Raw genomic sequence first — 25,869 nt, forward strand, 5'->3', positions numbered from 1 at the left:
ATTTTAGTGATGTTATATATATGCAGTCCTCAACCACTACCCTGAGAGCACTTGATTCAGTGTATCATGCAGCCCTCAGGTTCATTACAAATCAGAAACGTCTAACACATCATTGTGATCTCTACAGCGCTGTTGGCTGGTCGTCATTGACCTTGAGTAGGCTTAAACACTGGTAGACACTGATTTATAAGGCCATGTTGGGTAAAATGCCATTTTATCTCTGTTCTTTTTTAGTCAGGTCAGTAAATAAATATCAATTACAGTCCCATTCTGATTTGCTTCTAACAGTACCAAACATTAGAACAGATCATGGTAGAAATAGTTTTAGTTACTCAGCTCCGTGGTCCTGGAATTCTCTGCTGAACATTTTAAAATGTGATGATCTAGTTTCATTGGAGTTTAAAAACTTGATCGATGTATATATATCATAGAAGATTGACTCTGACCTTACTTTTGACAAATGGAACCGGTCTCCAGTTGAAAGTCCTTGTCAGTATAACCTCTCTGTCTACAATAACATAACTCTGACCTTACTGTTGACAAATGGAACCGGTCTCCAGTTGAAAGTCCTTGTCAGTATAACCTCTCTGTCTACAATAACATAACTCTGACCTTACTGTTGACAAATGGAACCGGTCTCCAGTTGGGGGAAAGTCCTTGTCAGTATAACCTCTCTGTCTACAATAACATAACTCTGACCTTACTGTTGACAAATGGAACCGGTCTCCAGTTGGGGGAAAGTCCTTGTCAGTATAACCTCTCTGTCTACAATAACATAACTCTGACCTTACTGTTTACAAATGGAACATTCCACCCTAACATGTAGTTGGGATGTTATAATGTTATAACGTTATAAACTTCAGAATGTCAGTGTGTATGCTGACCCTACTACTACTTCCTCAGTAAATTGAACTATGTGTTACGTGCCTCCTAGAAGGAGGGAGGTGCAGGAATCAGGAGCAGGAGAGCAAGGAAGTCCCAGTGACACAATCCTTTATTCAGAAGTCCCAACTCAACAACAACATGGGGGGGGAATTACGCCCAAAAGAGGTCGACACACACTCTGCTGATATTTAGGTGGGTGGAGACATAGAGTGCAGACCAGTGATAACTGCCTGTGTCTGTACTCTTCTCTGCTGATATTCAGGTGCTGCTGCTCCAGCTGGTTTCTGTTCTCTGACATGTCTCCACCCAGCTGTGTCCATTGCAGATACCAACAAACAGGATATGTCACTTACTGTGGTCACACCCAAACTGCTCTTAGCTGCATTCCTGAGTTACACAAAGACAGTTTGTATCAGTGGAAACATACAAGTTCATAACAGTAGATAATTCTCTAAATAGGAAACAGATTGACAGAGGAGACATACAAGTAGTGGGTTAGTGTGGGTTACTGATCCTAGACAGAGGAGACATACAGGTAGTGGGTTAGTGTGGGTTACTGATCCTAGACAGAGGGGACATACAGGTAGTGGGTTAGTGTGTGTTACTGATCCTAGACAGAGGAGACATACAGGTAGTGGGTTAGTGTGTGTTACTGATCCTAGACAGAGGAGACATACAGGTAGTGGGTTAGTGTGTGTTACTGATCCTAGACAGAGGAGACATACAGGCAGTGGGTTAGTGTGGGTTACTGATCCTAGAGAGAGGAGACATACAGGTAGTGGGTTAGTGTGTGTTACTGATCCTAGACAGAGGAGACATACAGGTAGTGGGTTAGTGTGTGTTACTGATCCTAGACAGAGGGGACATACAGGTAGTGGGTTAGTGTGTGTTACTGATCCTAGACAGAGGAGACATACAGGTAGTGGGTTAGTGGGGGTTACTGATCCTAGACAGAGGAGACATACAGGTAGTGGGTTAGTGTGGGTTACTGATCCTAGACAGAGGAGACATACAGGTAGTGGGTTAGTGTGGGTTACTGATCCTAGACAGAGGAGACATACAGGTGGTGGGTTACTGATCCTAGACAGAGGAGACATACAGGTAGTGGGTTAGTGGGGGTTACTGATCCTAGACAGAGGAGACATACAGGTAGTGGGTTAGTGTGGGTTACTGATCCTAGACAGAGGAGACATACAGGTAGTGGGTTACTGATCCTAGACAGAGGAGACATACAGGTAGTGGGTTACTGATCCTAGACAGAGGAGACATACAGGTAGTGGGTTAGTGTGGGTTACTGATCCTAGACAGAGGAGACATACAGGTAGAGGGCTAGTGTGTGTTACTGATCCTAGACAGAGGGGGTCTACAGGTAGTGGGTTAGTGTGTGTTATTGATCCTAGACAGAGGGGACATACAGGTAGTGGGTTACTGATCCTAGACAGAGGAGACATACAGGTAGTGGGTTACTGATCCTAGACAGAGGAGACATACAGGTAGTGGGTTAGTGTGGGTTACTGATCCTAGACAGAGGAGACATACAGGTAGTGGGCTAGTGTGTGTTACTGATCCTAGACAGAGGGGACATACAGGTAGTGGGTTAGTGTGTGTTATTGATCCTAGACAGAGGGGACATACAGGTAGTGGGTTACTGATCCTAGACAGAGGAGACATACAGGTAGTGGGTTAGTGTGTGTTACTGATCCTAGACAGAGGAGACATACAGGTAGTGGGTTAGTGTGTGTTACTGATCCTAGACAGAGGGGACATACAGGTAGTGGGTTACTGATCCTAGACAGAGGAGAATACAGGTAGTGTGTTAGTGTAGGTTACTGATCCTAGACAGAGGAGACATACAGGTAGTGGGTTAGTGTGTGTGTTTGTGGTGCAGTGTGAGTTGACTACAGGAATAATCCTAGGTGTCTGTAGCCTGGTCATAGATTTGTGTTCTTGCCAACTCTATTGCTGTCGTTGTCAAGCCAAACATTTGGCATCACCATGAGTGACAAGGAGTTGGCATGATGAAACAAATAGACTGGGACTCAGGCTAAGGTCTGCAGCAGTGAGGAATGTGTGTGAGAATGTGGAACAGCAGGTTGTGGTGAGAACAGAACAGTGGAAGACATCTCTCCTCTTATCTGTGTTACATACCTTCTTGGCCCTCAGGGGAAATATTTCAGGTAAATAATCTCTACTCCCCCTCAGTCACATCAATGATTTTTCTGACTAACCTAACCTCTACTATAAATCAGCCCACAAGGTGAAACATCTGCCGGTGTGCCCTTGAGCAAGGAACTTAACCCTAATTGCTCCTGTAAGTCTCTGGATAAGAGCATCTGCTAAATGTAAATCCCAGTAAGGATGGGAGGAAGAAGATATCAAATCAAATCAAATGTATTTATAAAGCCCATCTTACATCAGCTGATATCTCAAAGTGCTGTATAGAAACCCAGCCTAAAACCCCAAACAGCATGCAATGCAGGTGTAGAAGCACGGTGGCTAGGAAAAACTCCCTAGAAAGGCCAAAACCTAGGAAGAAACCTAGAGAGGAACCAGGCTATGAGGGGTGGCCAGTCCTCTTCTGGCTGTGCCGGGTAGAGATTATAACAGAACATGGCCAAGATGTTCATAAATGACCAGCATGGTCAAATAATAATAATCACAGTAGTTGTTGAGGGTGTAACAAGTCAGCACCTCAGGAGTAAATGTCAGTTGGCTTTTCATAGCCGATCATTAAGAGTATCTCTACCGCTCCTGCTGTCTCTAGAGAGTTGAAAACAGCAGGTCTGGGACAGGTAGCACGGTGAACAGGTCAGGGTTCCACAGCCGCAGGCAGAACAGTTGATACTGGAGCAGCAGCACGGCCAGGTGGACTGGGGACAGCAAGGAGTCATCATGCCAGGTAGTCCTGAGGCATGGTTCTAGGGCTCAGGTCCTCCGAGAGAGAGAAAGAAAGAAGGAGAGAAAGAGAGAATTAGAGAGAGCATACTTAAATTCACAAATGACACCGGATAAGACAGGAGAAGTACTCCAGATATAACAAACTGACCCTAGCCCCCCGACACATAAACTACTGCAGCATAAATACTGGAGGCTGAGACAGGAGGGGTCAGGAGACACTGTGGCCCCATCCGATGATACCCCCGGACAGGGCCAAACAGGCAGGATATAACCCCACCCACATTGCCAAAGCACAGCCCCACACCACTATTGTGATATCGTCAACCACCAACTTACCATCCTGAGACAAGGCCGAGTATAGCCCACAAAGATCTCCGCCACGTCACAACCCAAGGGGGGGCATCAACCCGGACAGGAAGACCACGTCAGTGACTCAACCCACTCAAGTGACGCACCCCTCCTAGGGACGGCATGGAAAAGCACCAGTAAGCCCGTAACTCAGCCCCTGTAATAGGGTTAGAGAAAGATAATCCCAGTGGAGAGAGGGGAACCGGCCAGGCAGAGACAGCAAGGGCGGTTTGTTGCTCCAGAGCCTTTCAGTTCACCGTCACACTCCTGGGCCAGACTACACTCAATAATATGACCCACTGAAGAGATGAGTCTTCAGTAAAGACTTAAAGGTTGAGACCGAGTCTGCATCTTTCACATGGGAAGGCAGCCCATTCCATTAAAATGGAGCTCTATAAGAGAAAGCCCTGCCTCCAGCTGTTTGCTTAGACACGCCATTAAAAGGTCATTTACCACCTTCACAAGTGCAGTCTCAGTGCTATGATGGGGTCTAAAAGCAGACTGAAGCGTTTCGTATATATTGTTTGTCTTCAGGAAGGCAGTGAGTTGCTGTGCAACAGTTTTTTTCAAATTTCTTTGAGAGGAATGGAAGATTCGAAATAGGCCGATAGTTTTTTATATTTTCTGGGTCAAGGTTTGGCTTTTTCAAGAGAGGCTTTATTACTGCCACTTTTAGTGAGTTTGGTACACATCCGGTGGATAGAGAGACGTTTATTATGTTCAACATAGGAGGGCCAAGCACAGGAAGCAGCTGTAACGTTTGTCGTCGGAAGGAGACCAAGGTGCAGCGTGTTCATGATTCTTTATTTACTCAGAGCACCAAACAAAACAACAAAATAATAACAAACGTTACATTCTGCAGGCTTCACAGAGGTAACAAAAAACAAGATCCCACAAACACCAAAAGGAGAACGACAACTTATAGTGAACCCCAATCAGAGACAAAGATAAACAGCTGCCTCTGATTGGGAACCACACTCGGCAAAAAACTAAGAAATAGAAAACATAGAAATAAAGACACTAGAATGCCCACCCTAGTCACACCCTGGCCTAACCAAAATAGAGAATAAAAGCCTCTCTATGGCCGGGGCGTGACAGCAGCTCTTTCAGTAGTTTAGTTGTAATAGGGTCCAGCATGCAGCTTGAAGGTTTAGAGGCCATGATTATTTTCATCATTGTGTCAAGAGATATAGTACTAAAACACTTGAGTGTCTCTCTTGATTCTAGGTCCTGGCAGAGTTGTGCAGACTCAGGACAACTGACCTTTGGAGATATACGCAGATTTAAAGAGGAGTCCGTAATTTGCTTTCTAATGATCATGATCTTTTCCTCAAAGAAGTTCATGAATTTATTACTGCTGAAGTGAAAGCCATCCTCTCTTGGGGAATGCTGCTTTTTAGTTAGTTAGCTTTGCGACAGTATCCAAAATACATTTCGGATTGTTCTTATTTTCCTCAATTAAGTTGGAAAAATAGGATGATGGAGCAGCAGTGAGGGCTCTTCGATACTGCACGGTACTGTCTTCCCAAGCTAGTCGGAAGACTCCAGTTTGGTGTGGCGCCATTTCCGTTCCAATTTTCTGGAAGCTTGCTTCAGAGCTCGGGTATTTTCTGTATACCAGGGAGCTAGTTTCTTATGACAAATGTTTTTAGTTTTTAGGGGTGCAACTGCATCTAGGGTATTGCGCAAGGTTAAATTGAGTTCCTCAGTTAGGTGGTTCACTGATTTTTGTCCTCTGACGTCCTTGGGTAGGCAGAGGGAGTCTGGAAGGGCATCAAGGAATCTCTGGGCCTACCTGTCCACCCCAGAGAGAGTAGACCTACCTTTCCACCCCAGACAGAGTGGGCCTACCTTTCCACCCCAGACCCCAGGTCCTACCTTTCCACCCCAGACAGAGTAGGCCTACCTGTCCAGACAGAGTAGATCTACCTTTCCACCCCAGAGAGAGTGGGCCTACCTTTCCACCCCAGACAGAGTGGGCCTACCTTTCCACCCCAGACAGAGTGGGCCTACCTTTCCACCCCAGACAGAGTGGGCCTACCTTTCCACCCCAGACAGAGTGGGCAGAACAATACAGTAATATTTAAGCTTTAACTTCCGTGGCTTAACCCAACTAGAGACGGTCACAAGTGTTTCCTTAAAAGCTGACTGGGTTTAAACATATTCTATTTTACAGGAAGTTAATAGCTCAATCAACTGATAGCGACAGAATTAGATTACTTTCCAAGCAAAGTGTATTTTTTGTCTCCTCGGCAATAGAAGGTTGTAGCTCAGCCAATGAATGCCATAGAATCTTAGTATCCCCATATGCATTCAGACTCACGTCTTTCCCGGGTATTTAACAGTTTATTTATGGCATAAAGCATAGTGGACCAAAGCGCTGTAATACAGTGCCTGGCAAAAGTATTCACCCCCCTTGGCGTTTTTCCCATTTTGTTGCCTTACAACCTGTAATTTAAATATATTTTATTTGGATTCCAAGTAATGGACATACACAAAATAGTCCAAATTGGTGAAGTGAAATGAAAAAAATTACTTGTTTCAAAAAAATCTAAAAAATAAAACCTGGAAAAGTGGTGGTTGCATATGTATTCATCCTCTTTGCTATGAAGCCCCTAAATAAGATCTGATGCAATCAATTACCTTCAGAAGTCACATAAGTAATTAAATAAAGTCCACCTGTGGGCAATCTAAGTATCACATGATCTCAGTATATATACATCTGTTCTGAAAGGCCCCAGAGTCTGCAAGACCACTAAGCAATGGGCACCACCAAGCAAGCGGCACAATGAAGACCAAGGAGCTCTCCATACAGGTCAGGGACAAAGTAGTGGAGAAGTACAGACCAGGGTTGGGTTATGAAAAAATATCAGAAACTTTGAAGATCCAATGGAGCACCATTAAATCCATTATAATGAAATTGAAAGAATATGGCACCACAACAAACCTGCCAAGAGAGGGCCGCCCACCAAAACTCACGGACCAGGCAAGGAGGGCATTAATCAGAGAAGCAACAAAGAGAACAAAGATAACCCTGAAGGAGCTGCAAAGCTCCACAGCGGAGATTGGAGTATCTGTCCATAGGACCACTTTTAAGCCGTACACTTCACAGAGCTGGACTTTACGGAAGAGTGGCCAGAAAAATGCCATTGCTTAAAAATAAAATAATCAAACACGTTTGATGTTTGCCAAAAGGCATGTGGGAGACTCCCCGAACATATGGAAGAATGTACTCTGGTCATCATGATCAATCTGGCCATCAAGGAAAACGCTATGTCTGGCACAAACCCAACACCTCTAAAATACCCCGAGAACACCATCCCCACAGTGAAGCATGGTGGTGGCAGCATCATGCTGTGGGGATGTTTTTTATTGGGAGGGACTGGGAAACTGGTCAGAATTGAAGGAATGATGGATGGTGCTAAATACATGAAATTTCTTGAGGGAAACCTGTTTCAGTCTTCCAGAAATGTGAGACTGGGACGGAGGTTCACCTTCCAGCAGGACAATGACACAAAGCATACTGCTAAAGCAACACTCGAGTGGTTTAAGAGGAAACATTTAAATGTCTTGGAATGGCCTAGACAAAGCCCAGACCTCAATCCAATTGAGAATATGTGGTATGACTTAAAGATTGCTGTACACCAGCGGAACCCATCCAACTTGGAGCTGGAGAAGTTTTGCCTTGAAGAATGGCCAAAAATCCCAGTGGCTAGATGTGCCAAGCTTATAGAGACATATCCCAAGGGACTTGCAGCTGTAATTGCAGCAAAAGGTGGATCTACAAAGTATTGACTTTGGGGGGTGAATAGTTATGCACGCTCCAGTTTACTGTTTTTTTCTCTTATTTCTTGTTTGTTTCACAATAAAAAAACAATTTACATCTTCAAAATGGTAGGCATGTTGTGTAAATCAAATGATACAAACCCCCCAAAAAGCTATTTTAATTCCAGGTTGTAAGGTAACAAAATAGGAAAAATGCCAAGGGGGTGAATACTTTCACAAGGCACTGTAGACGGCATTACAGGGCATTCAGAAGTTATTCAGACACCTTGACTTTTTCCACATTTGGTTACATTAGTCTTTTTCTAAAATGGATTAAATAAAATGTAACCAGGAACTATAATTTAACCTAGGAACTAAAATATTTGTCTCCTTCTCGACGTTGCATGCAGTTCTCTCTCTCTCTCCCTTCCTCTAACCCACAGGTGTCAAACTCATTCCACGGGGGGCCGAGTGTCTGCGGGTTTTCGCTCCTCCCTTGTACTTGATTGATGAATTAACATCACTAATTAGTTAGGAACTCCCCACACCTGGTTGTCTAGGGCTTTATTGAAAGGAAAAACCAAAAACCTGCAGACACTAGGCCCTCCGTGGAATGAGTTTGACACCCCTGCTCTAACCCCTCCCTCCCTCCCTCCCTCTAAACTCACCTATCTGGCAGAACCAGAAAGTCCATACCTACCAAAAACAAACTTCTGTGGAAACGAAACGTATCTGAGTCTCTGTGTCGTCTGTCTGTGTGAGAGTGAACAACCGTCCAAATGGCTCAGCAGGGAGTTCTGCTGGACCAGGACCAGTTCTGTTGTTCTGTCTGTCTGGATCTACTGAAGGAGCCGGTCACTACTGCCTGTGGACACAATTACTGTAGAATCTGTATTGAGGGCTGCTGGGATCAGGATGTTCTGAAAGGGGTCTATAGCTGTCCTCAGTGCAGAGAGACCTTCACTCCAAGGCCTAATCTGAGGAAAAATAACATGTTGGCTGAGATGGTGGAGAAACTGAGGAAGACAGGACTCCAGGCTGCTCCTCCTCCTGCTCTGTGCTATGCTGGACCTGGAAATGTGGCGTGTGATTTCTGCACTGGGACCAGAAAGCAGAAAGCCCTCATGTCCTGTCTGGCATGTCTGGCCTCTTACTGTGAGACTCACCTCCAACCTCACTATGATTTTCCTGCTTTGAAGAAGCACAAGCTGGTCAAAGCCACCACACAACTACAGGAGAAGATCTGCTCTCATCATGACAAACTGCTGGAGGTTTACTGTCGTACTGATCAGCAGTGTATCTGTTATCAGTGTACAATGGATGAACATAAAGGCCATGATACAGTGTCAGCTGCAGCAGAGAGGACTGAGAAACACGTAAGACCAGAACAACTTGTTGGTTACTGTCAAATAAACAAAGAATTAAAGATACAGTAGGAACTAAGGCTGTTTGAATATGAGATCATTCAAATGAAATTGATCCAGTGCAGAACAAATTTGAACACAAACCTTGATTATATAGATATGTTAACCCAGATTCTTCAAATGTATCACCATTTTATAAAGTCTGTTAGGTAATGAACAGATGGAGTAAAAACTCAAACCAAGTTTTTTCACCCACTGGGTCATACAGCTGCAAAGACCATGTATGATTACACAAGAACATATATTTATAACTTCCTACTAGGCGGGATCAACTCCTTACACATCTAGACAGCCAATACATCTCTGTTGCTAGGCAGGAACTGATTTGGTTCCTCTCACTGGTGTAGTCATGGCCCTGTCTGATGCTTAAACCTTCGTGGGTGTGTATGTGTGTGAGATAGGACTGTAGTAGGAGGGTCGTTGTGGTGGCTTGACCTCGAGACGAATTACTCGCTCCTCCCTAGTTCTGCAGCTGGCCTGCCTTATCAGAGACTAACTAGACTGTTGAATTCCTGGCTCCTCCCTAGTTCTGCAGCTGGCCTGCCTTATCAGAGACTAACTAGACTGTTAAATTCCTGGCTCCACCCTAGTTCTGCAGTTGGCCTGCCTTATCAGCGACTAACTAGACTGTTGAATTCCTGGCTCCTCCCTAGTTCTGCAGCTGGCCTGCCTTATCAGAGACTAACTAGACTGTTGAATTCCTGACTCCTCCCTAGTTCTGCAGCTGGCCTGCCTTATCAGAGACTGAAACTAGTTGCCCTTTGTCTCCCTCTTTAGGAACATTGATATTCAACAATAACATGTTTGAACAGAATATTTCAGCACTTCCCCTTGTCTCTCTAGGTAACTTTCCATACACCCAGTTCCTATCCACCCGTCATTGACCCCAACATATACATTCCTTATACATGTAAAGTCATCAGTACGTTATAGTATGGTAACATGGATAAGTATATTTCTAGCTAGAATCCAACAAGTCAAACTTCGTTATCAAACACCATTATCATTAGTTATCAAACACCATTATCATTAGTTATCAAACACCATTATCATTAGTTATCAAACACCATTATCATTAGTTATCAAACACCATTATCATTAGTTATCAAACACCATTATCATTAGTTATCAAACACCATTATCATTAGTTATCAAACACCATTATCATTCGTGATCAAACATCATTATCATTAGTGATCAAACAGCCAATCAACTCCCTGATTTGTGTACTGTTAAAACTATAATCATTCACATGACAACATAATGATATCATTTCAGACAGACACTTCCTCAATATTTGTATCCCTATCTTCTATGGGTCCTATGTCACATGACTATACTATTGATCTACTGGACTAATAAAGCTTGATAGCTCATTGAAGAGTGATTCTCCACAGAGGCAGCTGGGGATGAGTCAGCAGAAGGTCCAGCAGAGATTCCAGGAGAGAGAGAAGGAGCTGAAGGAGCTCCAACAGGCTGTGGAGTCTTTCAAGGTGAGTATTGTTGACCAGAGGAGACACACCATTTAACTTCTCTCCTCCAATCAGAGAGAGGGAGAGGAAGGAAATGACTTAGTCAACAGTGGCCAGGAGTTGATATTGCTTACTTGATTTAAAAACTATTGTTAGAAAACTAGCCATGTACATATGTGAATATTTTCATATTTTGTTTCTCATTCTTTTACCAATCCCACTGACCCCACTGTTGAGAACAGGCTGTCTGGACCCCTTTCAGAGAATAGACTGTTTAATGTAACTGACGGGATATGAACCCAGGTCTACCGTGGGAGAAACCAACATCTTGACCGTTACACCAAGAGGACATTCCCTATTGGACCGACACTGATTTAGAAGTAGCAGGCGGGGCTACCTCATCACATAATCATGAGTAACCATGACTGACTCATGTCCCCTATACATTAACATGGAGCTCTCTCTCTATTCAATTCAAAGGGCTTTATTGGCATGGGAAACATATTTACTATGCCAAAGAAGTGAAGTAGATAATAAACAATCATGAATGAACAGTAAACATTACACAACATTTATTTTCAAAAGAACAGACATTTCAAATGTTATGATTCAATTGGAAAACATAGTTTAATTGTGGTTTCACGGTGGTTGGGACTTGTGATATTTGTTTGTGTTTCTTCTGACCAGAGAGAGTGGTCGCTCCGTGTCACGCAACTTGAGTCAAGATCTGTTTCTTTGCTCTTAGGAACAGGGCACCATTGAAATTAGTGATTTCTGGGGTAGCGTTAGTGTGGAGGTTGAGCAATTGAAGTTGAAGACTCTTGGTGTTTGTGATGCCTGCCGTTTGGTGTGACGCAGATCCGGTGGTGAGCGTGGTAAAACAGAGGAATCACTGTCAGTCCTTTTGAGTTTTGAGTCTTTACCCGACAAAGTCATGTTAGGATGTATCAGTTATCCTGTTAGAGTCTTTGTTTTGAATCCACTGAGCTGTTTCAGGTGCAACGTTTATGGTCGTGTTGCAGCAGTTTGTAGGAGGGAGACTCCAAGATGTGGGAAGTGTGCAGGAGGTCATGGGATAGAGGATTGTGTAGTTTCAGTGGATAAAGTTGTGTGTGTCGACTGTAGGGGTGTCCATGTTGCTGGGGATCAGAAGTGTCTGGTGAGAGAGAGGCAGGTTGAGGTGGTTAGAGTCAGAGTAGTGCAGAAGGTGTCGTATGCTGAGGCAGTGAAGAAAGTAGAGGAGGATGGGTCAAGGGTGATGGATCCTGAGAGGATCCCTGTGAGTAGTAGATCTGTGCAGCACAGAGGGAAAGGCCAACGAGTGATATATGCTTCAGTAAGGTTGGCTTCTTAGCGTTCATAGCAATGGTTATCAACTGTACCACAGAAATGGAATGTAAATCACAGACAATAGATGTTGTGGTGGCAGCTGCAGAGAAGTATTTTGTCATACGAGATTTGACATCAGAAGAGTTCCAGGGTGTGTTGAGTGGTGGTGTCCCGTCCTCCCAGGTCGTTGGCATGGTGCAGGAGCAGATAGGGTCAAAGTAGTGGAATGGGGTAGTGGGTTTTTAATGAGTGTAGGGTTAGTTGGCATGGTGCAGGAGCAGATAGGGTCAAAGTAGTGGAATTGGGGAGTGGGTTTTTAACGATTGTAGGGTTAGTTGGAATGGTGTTACTTAGTATCATCATAATTTCCCCTTTTCCCATTTTGTATCACAAAGTAAAATAGATTTATATTATAGTTCAGTTGGGGGCGGTAATGCAACATATTGGAAGCCAACCACCGTTAAACTCCAAAGAAGAAGAAACGTTATATTATGTCTATGTACAGTGTTGTAACGATGTCTCTCTCTCTCTCTCTCATTCCATCACTTTCGTGGTAGTTGGTTGGGTGGGTCTCTGGTTATGAATGGGGTACTGACAGACAATCGTTGATGGATATTTATAGAGCTCTGATCAGGACAACAATTGATTACAGGTGTATAGTTTATGGAACAGCAGCAAAGACTTGTCTTCAGAAGCTGGACAGAATCCAGTATATAGCTTTAAGGATATGTATTGGTGCATTTAAATCAACATCTGTATGTGTCTTACTAGTGGAGGCAGGTGAGATGCCTTTGGATATACGGTGTAATAAATTGTCATTAGCTTATTGGGTTGAAAGGCTGTGAGGTTGAGCATCCCACTGCTACTGTTCTAGATGACTATTGGGAATATACTAGTAGACAAGGCAGGGGTTTTGGTTGGACAGTTGTAGGTATCAATGTTATTATGGAGAATTGAAAGAATGGGTGTAGTAGTGAGATTCTGGTGGGTCCCAGTCCATTCGGGTGTGGAAGGAAATTAAATTGTAGACCAGTTATCTAAAAGAGCTTTGAAACAAGATATAATTGATAGTAATGTTCCACTGGGTAGATGGGAGGCCAAATGTAAGATCAGAGCCATTTTGATAGATGTGTGGCAGAAGAGATGGGAATCTGAGCACAAGGGACGCCTTTTATATGTCCTCTAATGGTCGGTGGACCAAGTTTCAAAGGTCAGATTAGGAAGGAAGAGGTGGTGTTTACTCGATTGTGTTTAGGACATTGTACATTGAACTGGTCCTTACATCTGGTTGGCAGCATGTGAATGGTTTGTGTCTGGAGGGTATGGTCAATGAAACGGTGGAGCATGTGTTGTTATATTGTTGTAAGGATGTTGAAGAGAGGGAAAGATTGAAGTGTAGGGTCATTGAGGTTAGACGGCGTTGGGGGGGTTTGGAAGGGATTTGGGGGATGGGGGAGGGTCTATTAGAAGTTAGTAGGACTCTTTTTTATTTTCTCAGAAGTTCTGAGTTAGGTAGGAGGATTTAGAAATGGTGTAAACCGTGATTGAACACACTCCAGCACAGTAGGTGGCGCCATGCCCCTTTAACGTTGGTTTGTGGACCGCCATTATATCATAGAAGAAGAAGTTGGTCTGTGAGGGTTTTGTGGATCCTGAGGAGGGCTACTATTCTTTTTTATTTTGGTTTTCAAGTATTTTCAGAATTGATTAAAGCCAAAGCTAAAGCTACCCTAAACAATTCAATATATCAGTCAATATATTTTCTCTGTGATTTGTTGTTTTCCCGTCAACCGTTCCATCGCATCTTAACCGTGTTACGGGGCGGGCACTAGGACCCGGGGGAGGCTGCTGCTGCAGAGGCTGCTGCACCGGTAGTGACGTCAGTCCTACTTGTAGCTCATTGTGGTCAACGTCAGCTGTGGCTCGAGACTGCTAGCTAACGGTTAACGGAGAGGAAAAGACTCTGACAGGACACATTCATGTAGATAGGCTATGATGGCAATTTGTGGTAAGTTACAATAGAGAGAGAGACTTTTCACTACTATAGACTTTGGTCAGAATCAAAGCTTTGTTAATCTTGCCACTATAGGGGGTGCTGTTTTCGCATTAGCATAATTTCCTCTACAGATTAAACTGCCTCTTATTCAATTATTGCTCTTACATATGCATATAATTAATACCATTGGATAGAAAACAATCTATAGTTTCTAAAACCGTTTCAATTTTGTCTCTGAGTTAAACAGAAGTCATTTGACAGCACTTTCCCTGACCAAGAAGAAGAATGCAAGATGTGTATGCTCGCTTCAACGCTCTGCCTATATATGGTCACGCCACCTATGACCCGAAACACACTTCATTCGTCTTCCTCTGGGTGTCAAGACGACGTCAGAGGAGAAATTTTTTGTTTACCTTGTACTGACGTGAAATAAGACCTATTTCTTTGGCGTGACCGACAACTTCCGGTTCTCTGACTCGCGCTATTTGGAGGTGCGATTGTCTACTGTTTTGCTGCCGTTACGGATGAAAACTATCTCCGTCTCGAAGTTTGTTTGATACATGTGACCATATCATCTTAATGTATGTTTTTTCAATATAGTTTAATCAGATTATTTGAATTTTTTCGGGAGTTTTGCCGTGTTCCGTTCTGTGACTTTTTTTTACTTTGGCCAGTAGACCAGTACATATGCTAAATGAAGAGGGAAAGTTGCCATTATGAATGGATTGAACGACTCATCAGGACTAAGGACACATTGATCAACATTCTGATGAAAGATCAGCAATAGTAAGACCCAATTTACGATGTTATTTCATATATCTGTCGTGCATGTGAACTGGTCGGGGGCGCCCAGCTGGTTCTGGCTGGCGTGGCTATGCTAATTTAGCGCTACATTTTGTTTTCGCTATAAAACATTTAATAAATCTGAAATATTGTTTGGATTCACCAGATGTTGGGCTTTCAATATCTGTACGCTGTGTATTTTTCTGAAATGTTTTAAGATAAGTAATTAGTTATATGACGTTGGTCTCTGTAATTGTTCTGGCTGCGTCAGCACTATTTCAGATTGCAGCTGCAATGTAGAACTGTGATTTATACCTGAAAAATGCACATTTTTCAAAAAAAAACTATGCTATACCATAAATATGTTATCAGACTGTCATCTTATGAAGTTGTTTCTTGGTTAGTGGCTATATATATTTTTATTTAGTCGAATTAGTGATAGCTACTGACGCAGGAAAAAACTGTTGGAGTAAAAAAATTGTGTCTTATGCTAACGTGGTTAGCTAATAGATTTACATATTGTGTCTTCCCTGTAAAACATTTTAAAAATCTGAAATGGTGGCTTTATTCACAAGATCTGTATCTTTCATCTGGTGTCTTGGACTTGTGATTTAATGATATTTAGATGCTACAATTTACTTGTGACGCTATGCTAGCTATGCTACTCAGTGGGGGGGGAGTGGGGGGTGATCCCGGATCCGGGTTGGTGACTCGTTAAAGGTTAAGTCAGATACTGTATCTACCCTGTCTTTGATTAGAGCACAGCAGAGATCAAATCAGACAAATATGAGGAGTCAGATACCCAGTCTTTGATTAGATCTACTATTGCTATATATTTCTAGAGGGATTGTTAGGAGTGTCAGTAAAAAGAGACTGTTAGTTACTTCACAATAAAGAGACTCACATTGTAACAACTGTTCTCTGGTCTTGGGCTCTGGAGGCAGTACAACATCCACTATATTCACTACAGACACACAAACACATTGACAGAGAGAGGGAATGTTATCATCAGACCATATTCCACATGTATATGACTAGTAGGGAACTTTCAATGGTCTAAAGTTGATGTTCTTATTGTTTTCAACACACCTGTAGTGGAGATCTTGGTCCATTCTCCTTTAAGGAAGTCTTCTAGTTTCTCTCTCAGTTCAGACACAGTCTTACTCACATCTCCAAAGTACTGAAGAGGACGGACAACGATGCTGGGTAAGTCTGAAGATACACTGATACTGGAGAGAGACTGATAACTCTGGAGAGAGAGAGAGAGAGAGAGAGAGAGAGACACAGAGAGAGAGAGAGAGACATAGAGAGAGGGGGAGACAGGGGGAGAGAGACAGAGAGAGAGAGGGACAGAGATAGATAGAGAGAGAGACAGGGAGAGAGAGAGAGAGGGATAGAGAGGGAGAGAGCGAGAGCGACAGAGGGAGCGAGAGAGAGGGACGGACAGAGGGAGAAAGAGAGAGGGACGGACAGACAGAGAGAGGGGGACGGACAGAGAGAGAGACAGAGAGAGAGGGAGGGACAGAGAGAGAGAGGGACTGACAGAGAGAGAGAGAGGGACGGACAGAGAGAGAGAGAGGGACGGACAGAGAGAGAGAGGGACAGACAGAGAGAGAGAGAGGGACAGAGAGAGAGAGAGAGGGACAGACAGAGAGAGCGTGAAGGACAGACAGAGAGAGCGTGAAGGACAGACAGAGATAGAGAGAGGGACGGACAGAGAGAGCGTGAAGGACAGACAGAGATAGAGAGAGGGACGGACAGAGATAGAGAGAGAGACGGACAGAGAGATAGAGAGAGGGACGGACAGAGAGATAGAGAGGGACGGAGAGAGAGAGAGAGGGACGGACAGAGAGAGAGATGGACGGACAGAGAGATAGGGACGGACAGAGAGATAGGGACGGACAGAGAGATAGGGACGGACAGAGAGAGAGAGGGACGGAGAGGGACGGACAGAGAGAGAGATGGACGGACAGAGAGAGAGAGAGAGAGAGGGACGGAGAGGGAGAGAGAGGGACGGAGAGGGAGAGAGAGGGACGGACAGAGAGAGAGAGAGAGAGGGACGGACAGAGAGAGAGAGAGAGAGGGACGGACAGAGAGAGAGAGGGACGGACAGAGATAGAGAGGGACGGACAGAGATAGAGAGGGACGGACAGAGAGAGAGGGACGGACAGAGAGAGAGATGGACGGACAGAGAGAGAGATGGACGGACAGAGAGAGAGATGGACGGACAGAGAGAGAGAGAGAGAGAGAGGGACAGAGAGAGAGAGATGGACGGACAGAGAGAGAGAGAGAGAGAGAGGGACAGAGAGAGAGAGAGGGACGGATAGAGAGAGAGAGAGAGGGACGGACAGAGAGAGAGAGAGAGGGACGGACAGAGAGAGAGAGGGACGGACAGAGAGAGAGAGGGACGGACAGAGAGAGAGATGGACGGACAGAGAGAGAGATGGACGGACAGAGAGAGAGAGAGAGAGAGAGAGAGAGAGAGGACAACATAATGATGTAGATGAATCGTTTCACATGAAGTTAATTTCATATCACATGTAACAAGACAGTTTAGTTACCTGGAGGAAATGGATGTGATCCTCTGTGTCTGAGAGCTGCTCCAGCTCAGTGCTTCTCTTCCTCAGCTCAGCTATCTCCTGCTTCAGTTGCTCCAGGAGTCCTTCAGCTTGACTCACTTGAGCCTTCTCTTGGGCTCTGATCAGCTCCTTCACCTCAGAGCTCCTTCTCTCAATGGAGCGGATCAGCTCAGTAAAGATCTGATCACTGTCCTCCACTGCTGACTGAGCAGAGCGCTGTTAAGAGAGAGAGAGAGACCGAGAGAGAGAGACAGAGAGAGAGAGAGAGAGGGAAAGAAAGAAAGAGAGAGGGAAAGAGAGAGGGAAAGAGAGAGAGACAGAGAGAGACCAAATTGAGACTCTGCATGCAGAATTCTGCAAAAATATCCTCCGTGTACAACGTAGAACACCAAATAATGCATGCAGAGCATTATCATCTTTAACATGTTTGTGTTTGTGACCAGCTTAGGGGACTCTTCTCCAGGTTAATCTCCCTACAGAGAGACAGAGAGAGAGAGACAGAGAGAGAGAGACAGAGAGAGAGAGACAGAGAGAGAGAGACAGAGAGAGAGAGACAGAGAGAGAGAGACAGAGAGAGAGACAGAGAGAGAGACAGAGAGAGAGACAGAGACAGAGACAGAGACAGAGACAGAGACAGAGACAGAGAGAGAGAGAGAGAGAGAGAGAAACAGTAGGTACAGTAGCCTCTTTGCACCTCATTGAGTCAGAACGCTGCCACCCTGCTCTCCAGGTCCACCAGGCCTTGCCCCCCCCCTCCTGGACAGGCAGGTACAGAACACCTCTTGGTCCTGCTCTACTCTCCTCCCTCCTGGACAGACAGGTACAGAACACCTCTTGGTCCTGCTCTACTCTCCTCCCTCCTGGACAGACAGGTACTTAACACCTCTTGGTCCTGCTCTACTCTCCTCCCTCCTGGACAGACAGGTACAGAACACCTCTTGGTCCTGCTCTACTCTCCTCCCTCCTGGACAGACAGGTACAGAACACCTCTTGGTCCTGCTCTACTCTCCTCCCTCCTGGTACCCCCTCCAGTAGCCTGCCCCGTAGCAGAGCTAGACCCAGCCTCTGCCCCCTGAGTCCTAGTAGGTTGGCCAATAGAACGAGTCCAAACGGCCAAAGAACGTTGTCTGAGCTGGAACACTAGCGAGGCCATAGCAAATGAATTGAAACAAACCTTCACAGAGCCTCTTCTGACTGGAACGATCCTTAGAATTATATTTCCCCTAAATGGCACCAAAAAATGTCTCCCTTTTTATTTGACCACTAAAACCTGTTCTTAGGACCAAACTGGAAAATAACAACTGGTGTAGAAAGTAAACATCCTCGATGGTGCCAAGTGTGTTTATGTCTGCATTACCAGGAAGTAGGAAACAACTGCAACTTCTGACTATTTCTGGTCTACGATCGATGACAGCAGAGGACGCTGCCCAACCTTTTCAGACACATGGACCATCTTAAACAGTATCATCCACAATGGGGCAAAACTAAACACAACTAATGAGCTAAATTACATCTTCAAAAACTGAACAATAATTAGGAATAAAATCTGATAAAAAAAGTAAGATCCCAAACAAATATTACATCCTATATTACAGAACTGCTTCTCTCTGTTGATGCTTATTTTGTGGTGGACGCATCAAAGTGAACCTCCTATTTGCTACTAAATTCTGGAGATACGTCGCATTTGATGGAGTCTTGTACCTTTGCCAGAAAGGGTCAAACTCCTTCAAAAGCTCCATACATTCTAGAAAGTTCCCTCTATTTGTGCTTCCACTAGATTCATCATTGTCACGGAAACAGAGTCCCTGTCTTCCTAACATTGATGTGACCACAACAATTCTCCTCAGATACTCCCTTCTCTCTGCAATATCACTAGCATGGGCAGATGTTAAAATCTGACCAATGTTCCCATGATTGATAGTTGCCTGGTAGCTTTGCCATGCCACAACACTGTCTCTGTGTGTTTGTGTTCATCTCATGTTTGACAAAGATAAACAAAGATTTTTTCCAATTTTTGCAGCCATTACTGACAAAATAATCAAATGTAATGTTTTATGCCAAAACCTCTACATGGAAAGCAGAAAGCTGTGATCAACACTGTCACCTTTTCTACACATGACCTACTGATAACTGTTTTACAACGGCTACTGAATGAAAACAACTGAGGATGAAAAGATATGTGTCTGATGTTACGATATCTGTGTCATTTATAGCCTGGTACAGATAGTAAAACTACATTAAATACAACGTTAACTAGATATCATTTGTGTCATTTATAGCCTGGTACAGATAGTAAAACTACATTAAATACAACGTTAACTAGATATCATTTGTGTCATTTATAGCCTGGCACAGAGAGTAAAACTACATTAAATACAACGTTAACTAGATATCATCTGTGTCATTTATAGCCTGGCACAGATAGTAAAACTACATTAAATACAACGTTAACTAGATATCATTTGTGTCATTTATAGCCTGGCACAGATAGTAAAACTACATTAAATACAACGTTAACTAGATATCATCTGTGTCATTTATAGCCTGGTACAGATAGTAAAACTACATTAAATACAACGTTAACTAGATATCATCTGTGTCATTTATAGCCTGGTACAGATAGTAAAACTACATTAAATACAACGTTATCTAGATATCATCTGTGTCATTTATAGCCTGGCACAGATAGTAAAACTACATTAAATACAACGTTATCTAGATATCATCTGTCTCATTTATAGCCTGGTACAGATAGTAAAACTACATTAAATACAACGTTAACTAGATATCATCTGTCTCATTTATAGCCTGGTACAGATAGTAAAACTACATTAAATACAACGTTAACTAGATATCATCTGTCTCATTTATAGCCTGGTACAGATAGTAAAACTACATTAAATACAACGTTAACTAGATATCATTTGTGTCATTTATAGCCTGGTACAGATAGTAAAACTACATTAAATACACCGTTAACTAGATATAATCTGTGTCATTTATAGCCTGGCACAGATAGTAAAACTACATTAAATACATCGTTAACTAGATATAATTTGTGTCATTTATAGCCTGGCACAGATAGTAAAACTACATTAAATACAACGTTAACTAGATATCATTTGTGTCATTTATAGCCTGGCACAGATAGTAAAACTACATTAAATACAACGTTAACTAGATATCATTTGTGTCATTTATAGTCTGGTACAGATAGTAAAACTGCATTAAATACAACGTTATCTAGATATCATCGCCACATAACTTATGTGGAATTTAAAAGACACCGTTAACATTACCGTTAGCTAGCTCACAACGTCTGTTACACTGTAACTTACCGGCAGCCTCACATAAAAACGTATTGGTTAACAAAGCTTTGATTATGACCAAAGTCTATAGTAGTGAAAAGTCTCTCTCTCTATTGTAACTTACCACAAATTGCCATCATAGCCTATCTACATGAATGTGTCCTGTCAGAGTCTTTTCCTCTCCGTTAACCGTTAGCTAGCAGTCTCGAGCCACAGCTGACGTTGACCACAATGAGCTACAAGTAGGACTGACGTCACTACCGGTGCAGCAGCCTCTGCAGCAGCAGCCTCGGGTCCTAGTGCCCGCCCGGTAACACGGTTAAGATGCGATGGAACGGATGACGGGAAAACAACAAATCACAGAGAAAATATATTGACTGATATATTGAATTGTTTAGGGTAGCTTTAGCTTTGGCTTTAATCAATTCTGAAAATACTTGAAAAACAAAAGAAAAAAGAATAGTAGCCCTCCTCAGGAACCACAAAACCCTCAGACCAACTTCTTCTTCTATGATATAATGGCGGTCCACAAACCAACGTTAAAGGTGCATTGCGCCACCTACTGTGCTTGAGTGTGTTCAATCACGGTTTACACCACTCTAAATCCTCCTACCTTACTCAGAACTTCTGAGAATATAAAAAAGAGTCCTAGTAACTTCTAATAGACCCTCCCCCGTCCCCCAAATCCCTTCCAACCCCCCCAACCCCGTCCAACCTCAATGACCCTACACTTCAATCTTTCCCTCTTCAACATCCTTACAACAATATAACAACACATGCTCCACCATTTCATTGACCATACCCTCCAGACACAAACCATTCACATGCTGCCAACCAGATGTAAGGACCAGTTCAATGTACAATGTCCTAAACACAATCGAGTAAACACCACCTCTTCCTTCCTAATCTGACCTTTGATCCTTGGTCCACCGACCTTTAGAGGACATATAAATGCCGTCCCTTGTTCTCAGAGTCCCATCTCTTCTGCAACACATCTATCAAAATGTCTCTGATCTTACATTTGGCCTCACCTCTACCCAGTGGAACATTAATATCAATTATATCTTGTTTCAAAGCTCTTTTAGATAACTGGTCTACAATTTAATTTCCTTCCACACCTGAATGTGCTGGGACCCAGCAGAATCTCACTACTACACCCATTCTCTCAATTCTCCATAATAACATTGATACCTACAACTGTCCAACCAAAACCACTGCCTTGTCTACTAGTATATTCCCAACAGTCATCTAGAACAGTAGCAGTGGGATGCTCAACCTCACAGCCTTTCAACCCAATAAGCTAATGACAATTTATTACGCCGTATATCCAAAGGCATCTCACCTGCCTCCACTAGTAAGACACATACAGATGTTGATTTAAATGCACCAATACATATCCTTAAAGCTATATACTGGATTCTGTCCAGCTTCTGAAGACAAGTCTTTGCTGCTGTTCCATAAACTATAAACCTGTAATCAATTGTTGTCCTGATCAGAGCTCTATAAATATCCATCAACGATTGTCTGTCAGCACCCCATTCATAACCAGAGACCCACACAACCAACTACCACGAAGTGATGGAATGAGAGAGAGAGAGACATCGTTACAACACTGTACATAGACATAATATAACGTTTCTTCTTCTTTGGAGTTTAACGGTGGTTGGCATCCAATATGTTGCATTACCGCCCCCAACTGGACTATAATATAAATCCATGATACTTTGTGATACAAAATGGGAAAAGGGGAAATTATGATAATACAGTACTAATAAAACAGCCTTCCAACTAACTCTACACTCATTAAAAAGCCACTACCCCATTCCACTACTTTGACCCTATCTGCTCCTGCACCATGCCAACTAACCCTACACTCATTAAAAACCCACTACCCCATTCCACTAGTTTGACCCTATCTGCTCCTGCACCATGCCAACTAACCCTACACTCATTAAAAACCCAATACCCCATTCCACTACTTTGACCCTATCTGCTCCTGCACCATGCCAACTAACCCTACACTCATTAAAAACCCACTACCCCATTCCACTACTTTGACCCTATCTGCTCCTGCACCATGCCAACTAACCCTACACTCATTAAAAACCCACTACCCCATTCCACTACTTTGACCCTATCTGCTCCTGCACCATGCCAACGACCTGGGAGGACGGGACACCACCACTCAACACACCCTGGAACTCTTCTGAAGTCAAATCTCGTGTGACCAAATACTTCTCTGCAGCTGCCACCACAACATCTATTGTCTGTGATTTAGGGCGGATCCCTCTCAGGATCCTTCACCCCCATCATCCTCTACTTTCTTCACTGCCTCAGCAGTGACAACCTGTTCCCAACAGTGGGGTCAGTGGGATTGGATAGGGACCCCTCTCCCTCTCTCTGATTGGAGGAGAGAAGTGAAATGGTGTGTCTCCTCTGGTCAACAATACTCACCTTGAAAGACTCCACAGCCTGTTGGAGCTCCTTCAGCTCCTTCTCTCTCTCCTGGAATCTCTGCTGGACCTTCTGCTGACTCATCCCCAGCTGCCTCTGTGGAGAATCACTCTTCAATGAGCTATCAAGCTTTATTAGTGCAGTAGATCAATAGTATAGTAATGTGACATAGGACCCATAGAGAGGAAGGTCTACAATCCTGAGGAAGTCCCTTTACAATATGATATTATGTTGCTATGTGAATGATTATAGTTTTTATGGTAGGCCTACATGTATCAAGGGGTTGAGACTGAACTTTGAACTCATAAAAGGCCATTCAGAATGATAATAGTGTTTGACTTTAGAAAATGGTGATACATTTGGAGAATCTGGGTTAACATATCTATATACTCAAGGTTTGTGTTCATATTTGTGGATCCATTTCATTTGAATTCTCTCATATTCAAACAGATTTAGTTCCTACTGTATCTTTAATTCTTTGTTTATCAGACAGTCACCAACAAGTTGTTCTGGTCTTACCTGTTTCTCAGTCCTCTCTGCTGCAGCTGACACTGTATCATGGCCTTTATGTTCATCCATCACACACAGCAGACAGATACACTGCTGATCGGTACGACAGTAAATCTCCAGCAGTTTGTCATGATGAGAGCAGATCTTCTCCTGTAGTTGTGCGGTGGCTTTGACCAGCTTGTGCTTCTTGAAAGCAGGAGATTCATAGTGAGATTGGAGGTGAGTCTCACAGTAAGAGGCCAGACACACCAGACAGGACATGAGGGCTTTCTGCTTTCTGGTCCCAGTGCAGAAATCACACGCCACATCTCCAGGTCCAGCATAGCACAGAGCAGGAGGGGGAGCAGCCTGGAGTCCTGTCTTCCTCAGTTTCTCCACCACCTCAGCCAACATGTTATTTTTCCTCAGATTAGGCCTTGGAGTGAAGGTATGTCTGCACTGAGGACAGCTATAGACCCCTTTCAGAACATCCTGATCCCAGTAGCCCTCAATACAGATTCTACAGTAACTGTGTCCACAGGGAATAACCACCGGCTCTTTCAGTAGATCCAGACAGACAGAACAACAGAACTGGTCCTGGTCCAGCAGAACTCCCTGCTGAGCCATTTGGACGGTTGTTCACTCTCACACAGACAGACGACACAGAGACTCAGATCAGTTTCGTTTCCTCAGAAGAGAGTTTGTGAAGGGGAGGGACTTCTTGGTTCTGCCAGAGGGCTGTGGTTAGAGGGAGGGAAGGAGGGAGAGAGAGAGGGAGGGAAGGGTTAGAGGAAGGGAGGGAGAGAGAACTGCAGGCAAAGTTGAGGAGACAAATATTTGAGTTACCAGGTTAGGAACCTTAATATGGAATAAATGAAATAGAGTGGTTAGAATATATAAAGGGTAACAGTTTCTATGAAGTACATATCTATAATGCTTTTAATGAATGTTGTAATGTCTTAAAATGATATGCTGTGATACGAACTATAAGCGTCCATAATAACTCATACGTGGTTGTAAAACTGTACAATGTGTTCTAGATAATTAGCTACAATGGGTGGAGGGGGACTTTTGTCCTTTCTAGGGAGTTTTTCCCAGCCACCGTGCTTCTACTACTTTCTAGGGAGTTTTTCCAAGCCACCGTGCTTCTACTACTTTCTAGGGAGTTTTTCCTAGCCACCGTGCTTCTACTACTTTCTAGGGAGTTTTTCCTAGCCACCGTGCTTCTACTACTTTCTAGGGAGTTTTTCCTAGCCACCGTGCTTCTACTACTTTCTAGGGAGTTTTTCCTAGCCACCGTGCTTCTACTACTTTCTAGGGAGTTTTTCCCAGCCACCGTGCTTCTACTACTTTCTAGGGAGTTTTTCCCAGCCACCGTGCTTCTACTACTTTCTAGGGAGTTTTTCCTAGCCACCGTGCTTCTACTACTTTCTAGGGAGTTTTTCCCAGCCACCGTGCTTCTACTACTTTCTAGGGAGTTTTTCCTAGCCACCGTGCTTCTACTACTTTCTAGGGAGTTTTTCCCAGCCACCGTGCTTCTACTACTTTCTAGGGAGTTTTTCCTAGCCACCGTGCTTCTACTACTTTCTAGGGAGTTTTCCCAGCCACCGTGCTTCTTCTACTTTCTAGGGAGTTTTTCCTAGCCATCGTGCTTCTACTACTTTCTAGGGAGTTTTTCCCAGCCACCGTGCTTCTACTACTTTCTAGGGAGTTTTTCCTAGCCACCGTGCTTCTTCTACTTTCTAGGGAGTTTTTCCCAGCCACCGTGCTTCTACTACTTTCTAGGGAGTTTTTCCTAGCCACCGTGCTTCTACTACTTTCTAGGGAGTTTTTCCCAGCCACCCTGCTTCTACTACTTTCTAGGGAGTTTTTCCTAGCCACCGTGCTTCTACTACTTTCTAGGGAGTTTTTCCTAGCCACCGTGCTCCTACTACTTGCTCGGGAGTTTTTCCCAGCCACCGTGCTTCTACTACTTTCTAGGGAGTTTTTACTAGCCACCGTGTTCCTACTACTTTCTAGGGAATTTTTCCTAGCCACCGTGCTTCTACTACTTTCTAGGGAGTTTTTCCTAGCCACCGTGCTTCTACTACTTTCTAGGGAGTTTTTCCTAGCCACTGTGCTTCTACTACTTTCTAGGGA

At 43.7% G+C, this 25,869-nt stretch overlaps 2 protein-coding genes across 2 annotated transcripts; one reads left to right on the forward strand and one right to left on the reverse strand.

Moving 5' to 3' along the window:
* The first annotated feature begins 8,632 nt into the window (after window positions 1-8,632).
* Window positions 8,633-9,690, forward strand: LOC120035698 (E3 ubiquitin/ISG15 ligase TRIM25-like). Its single transcript, XM_038982261.1, has 2 exons — window positions 8,633-9,272; window positions 9,634-9,690. Exons 1-2 carry the CDS (start codon window positions 8,676-8,678, stop codon window positions 9,688-9,690), a joined length of 654 nt encoding a protein of 217 aa, XP_038838189.1. The 5' UTR covers window positions 8,633-8,675.
* Window positions 9,691-11,356: 1,666 nt separating this feature from the next.
* Window positions 11,357-24,431, reverse strand: LOC120035712 (E3 ubiquitin/ISG15 ligase TRIM25-like). Its single transcript, XM_038982276.1, has 6 exons — window positions 23,761-24,431; window positions 23,242-23,337; window positions 17,462-17,695; window positions 15,990-16,149; window positions 15,805-15,864; window positions 11,357-11,948 (listed from the first exon to the last, which is right to left on the reverse strand). The coding sequence occupies exons 1-6, from the start codon at window positions 24,355-24,357 to the stop codon at window positions 11,785-11,787; spliced, it is 1,311 nt and encodes a 436-aa protein (XP_038838204.1). The 5' UTR covers window positions 24,358-24,431; the 3' UTR covers window positions 11,357-11,784.
* Window positions 24,432-25,869: the final 1,438 nt, after the last annotated feature.

Source organism: Salvelinus namaycush, unplaced genomic scaffold (genome assembly GCF_016432855.1).
Source record: "Salvelinus namaycush isolate Seneca unplaced genomic scaffold, SaNama_1.0 Scaffold11, whole genome shotgun sequence".
Taxonomy (NCBI): Eukaryota; Metazoa; Chordata; class Actinopteri; order Salmoniformes; family Salmonidae; genus Salvelinus; species Salvelinus namaycush.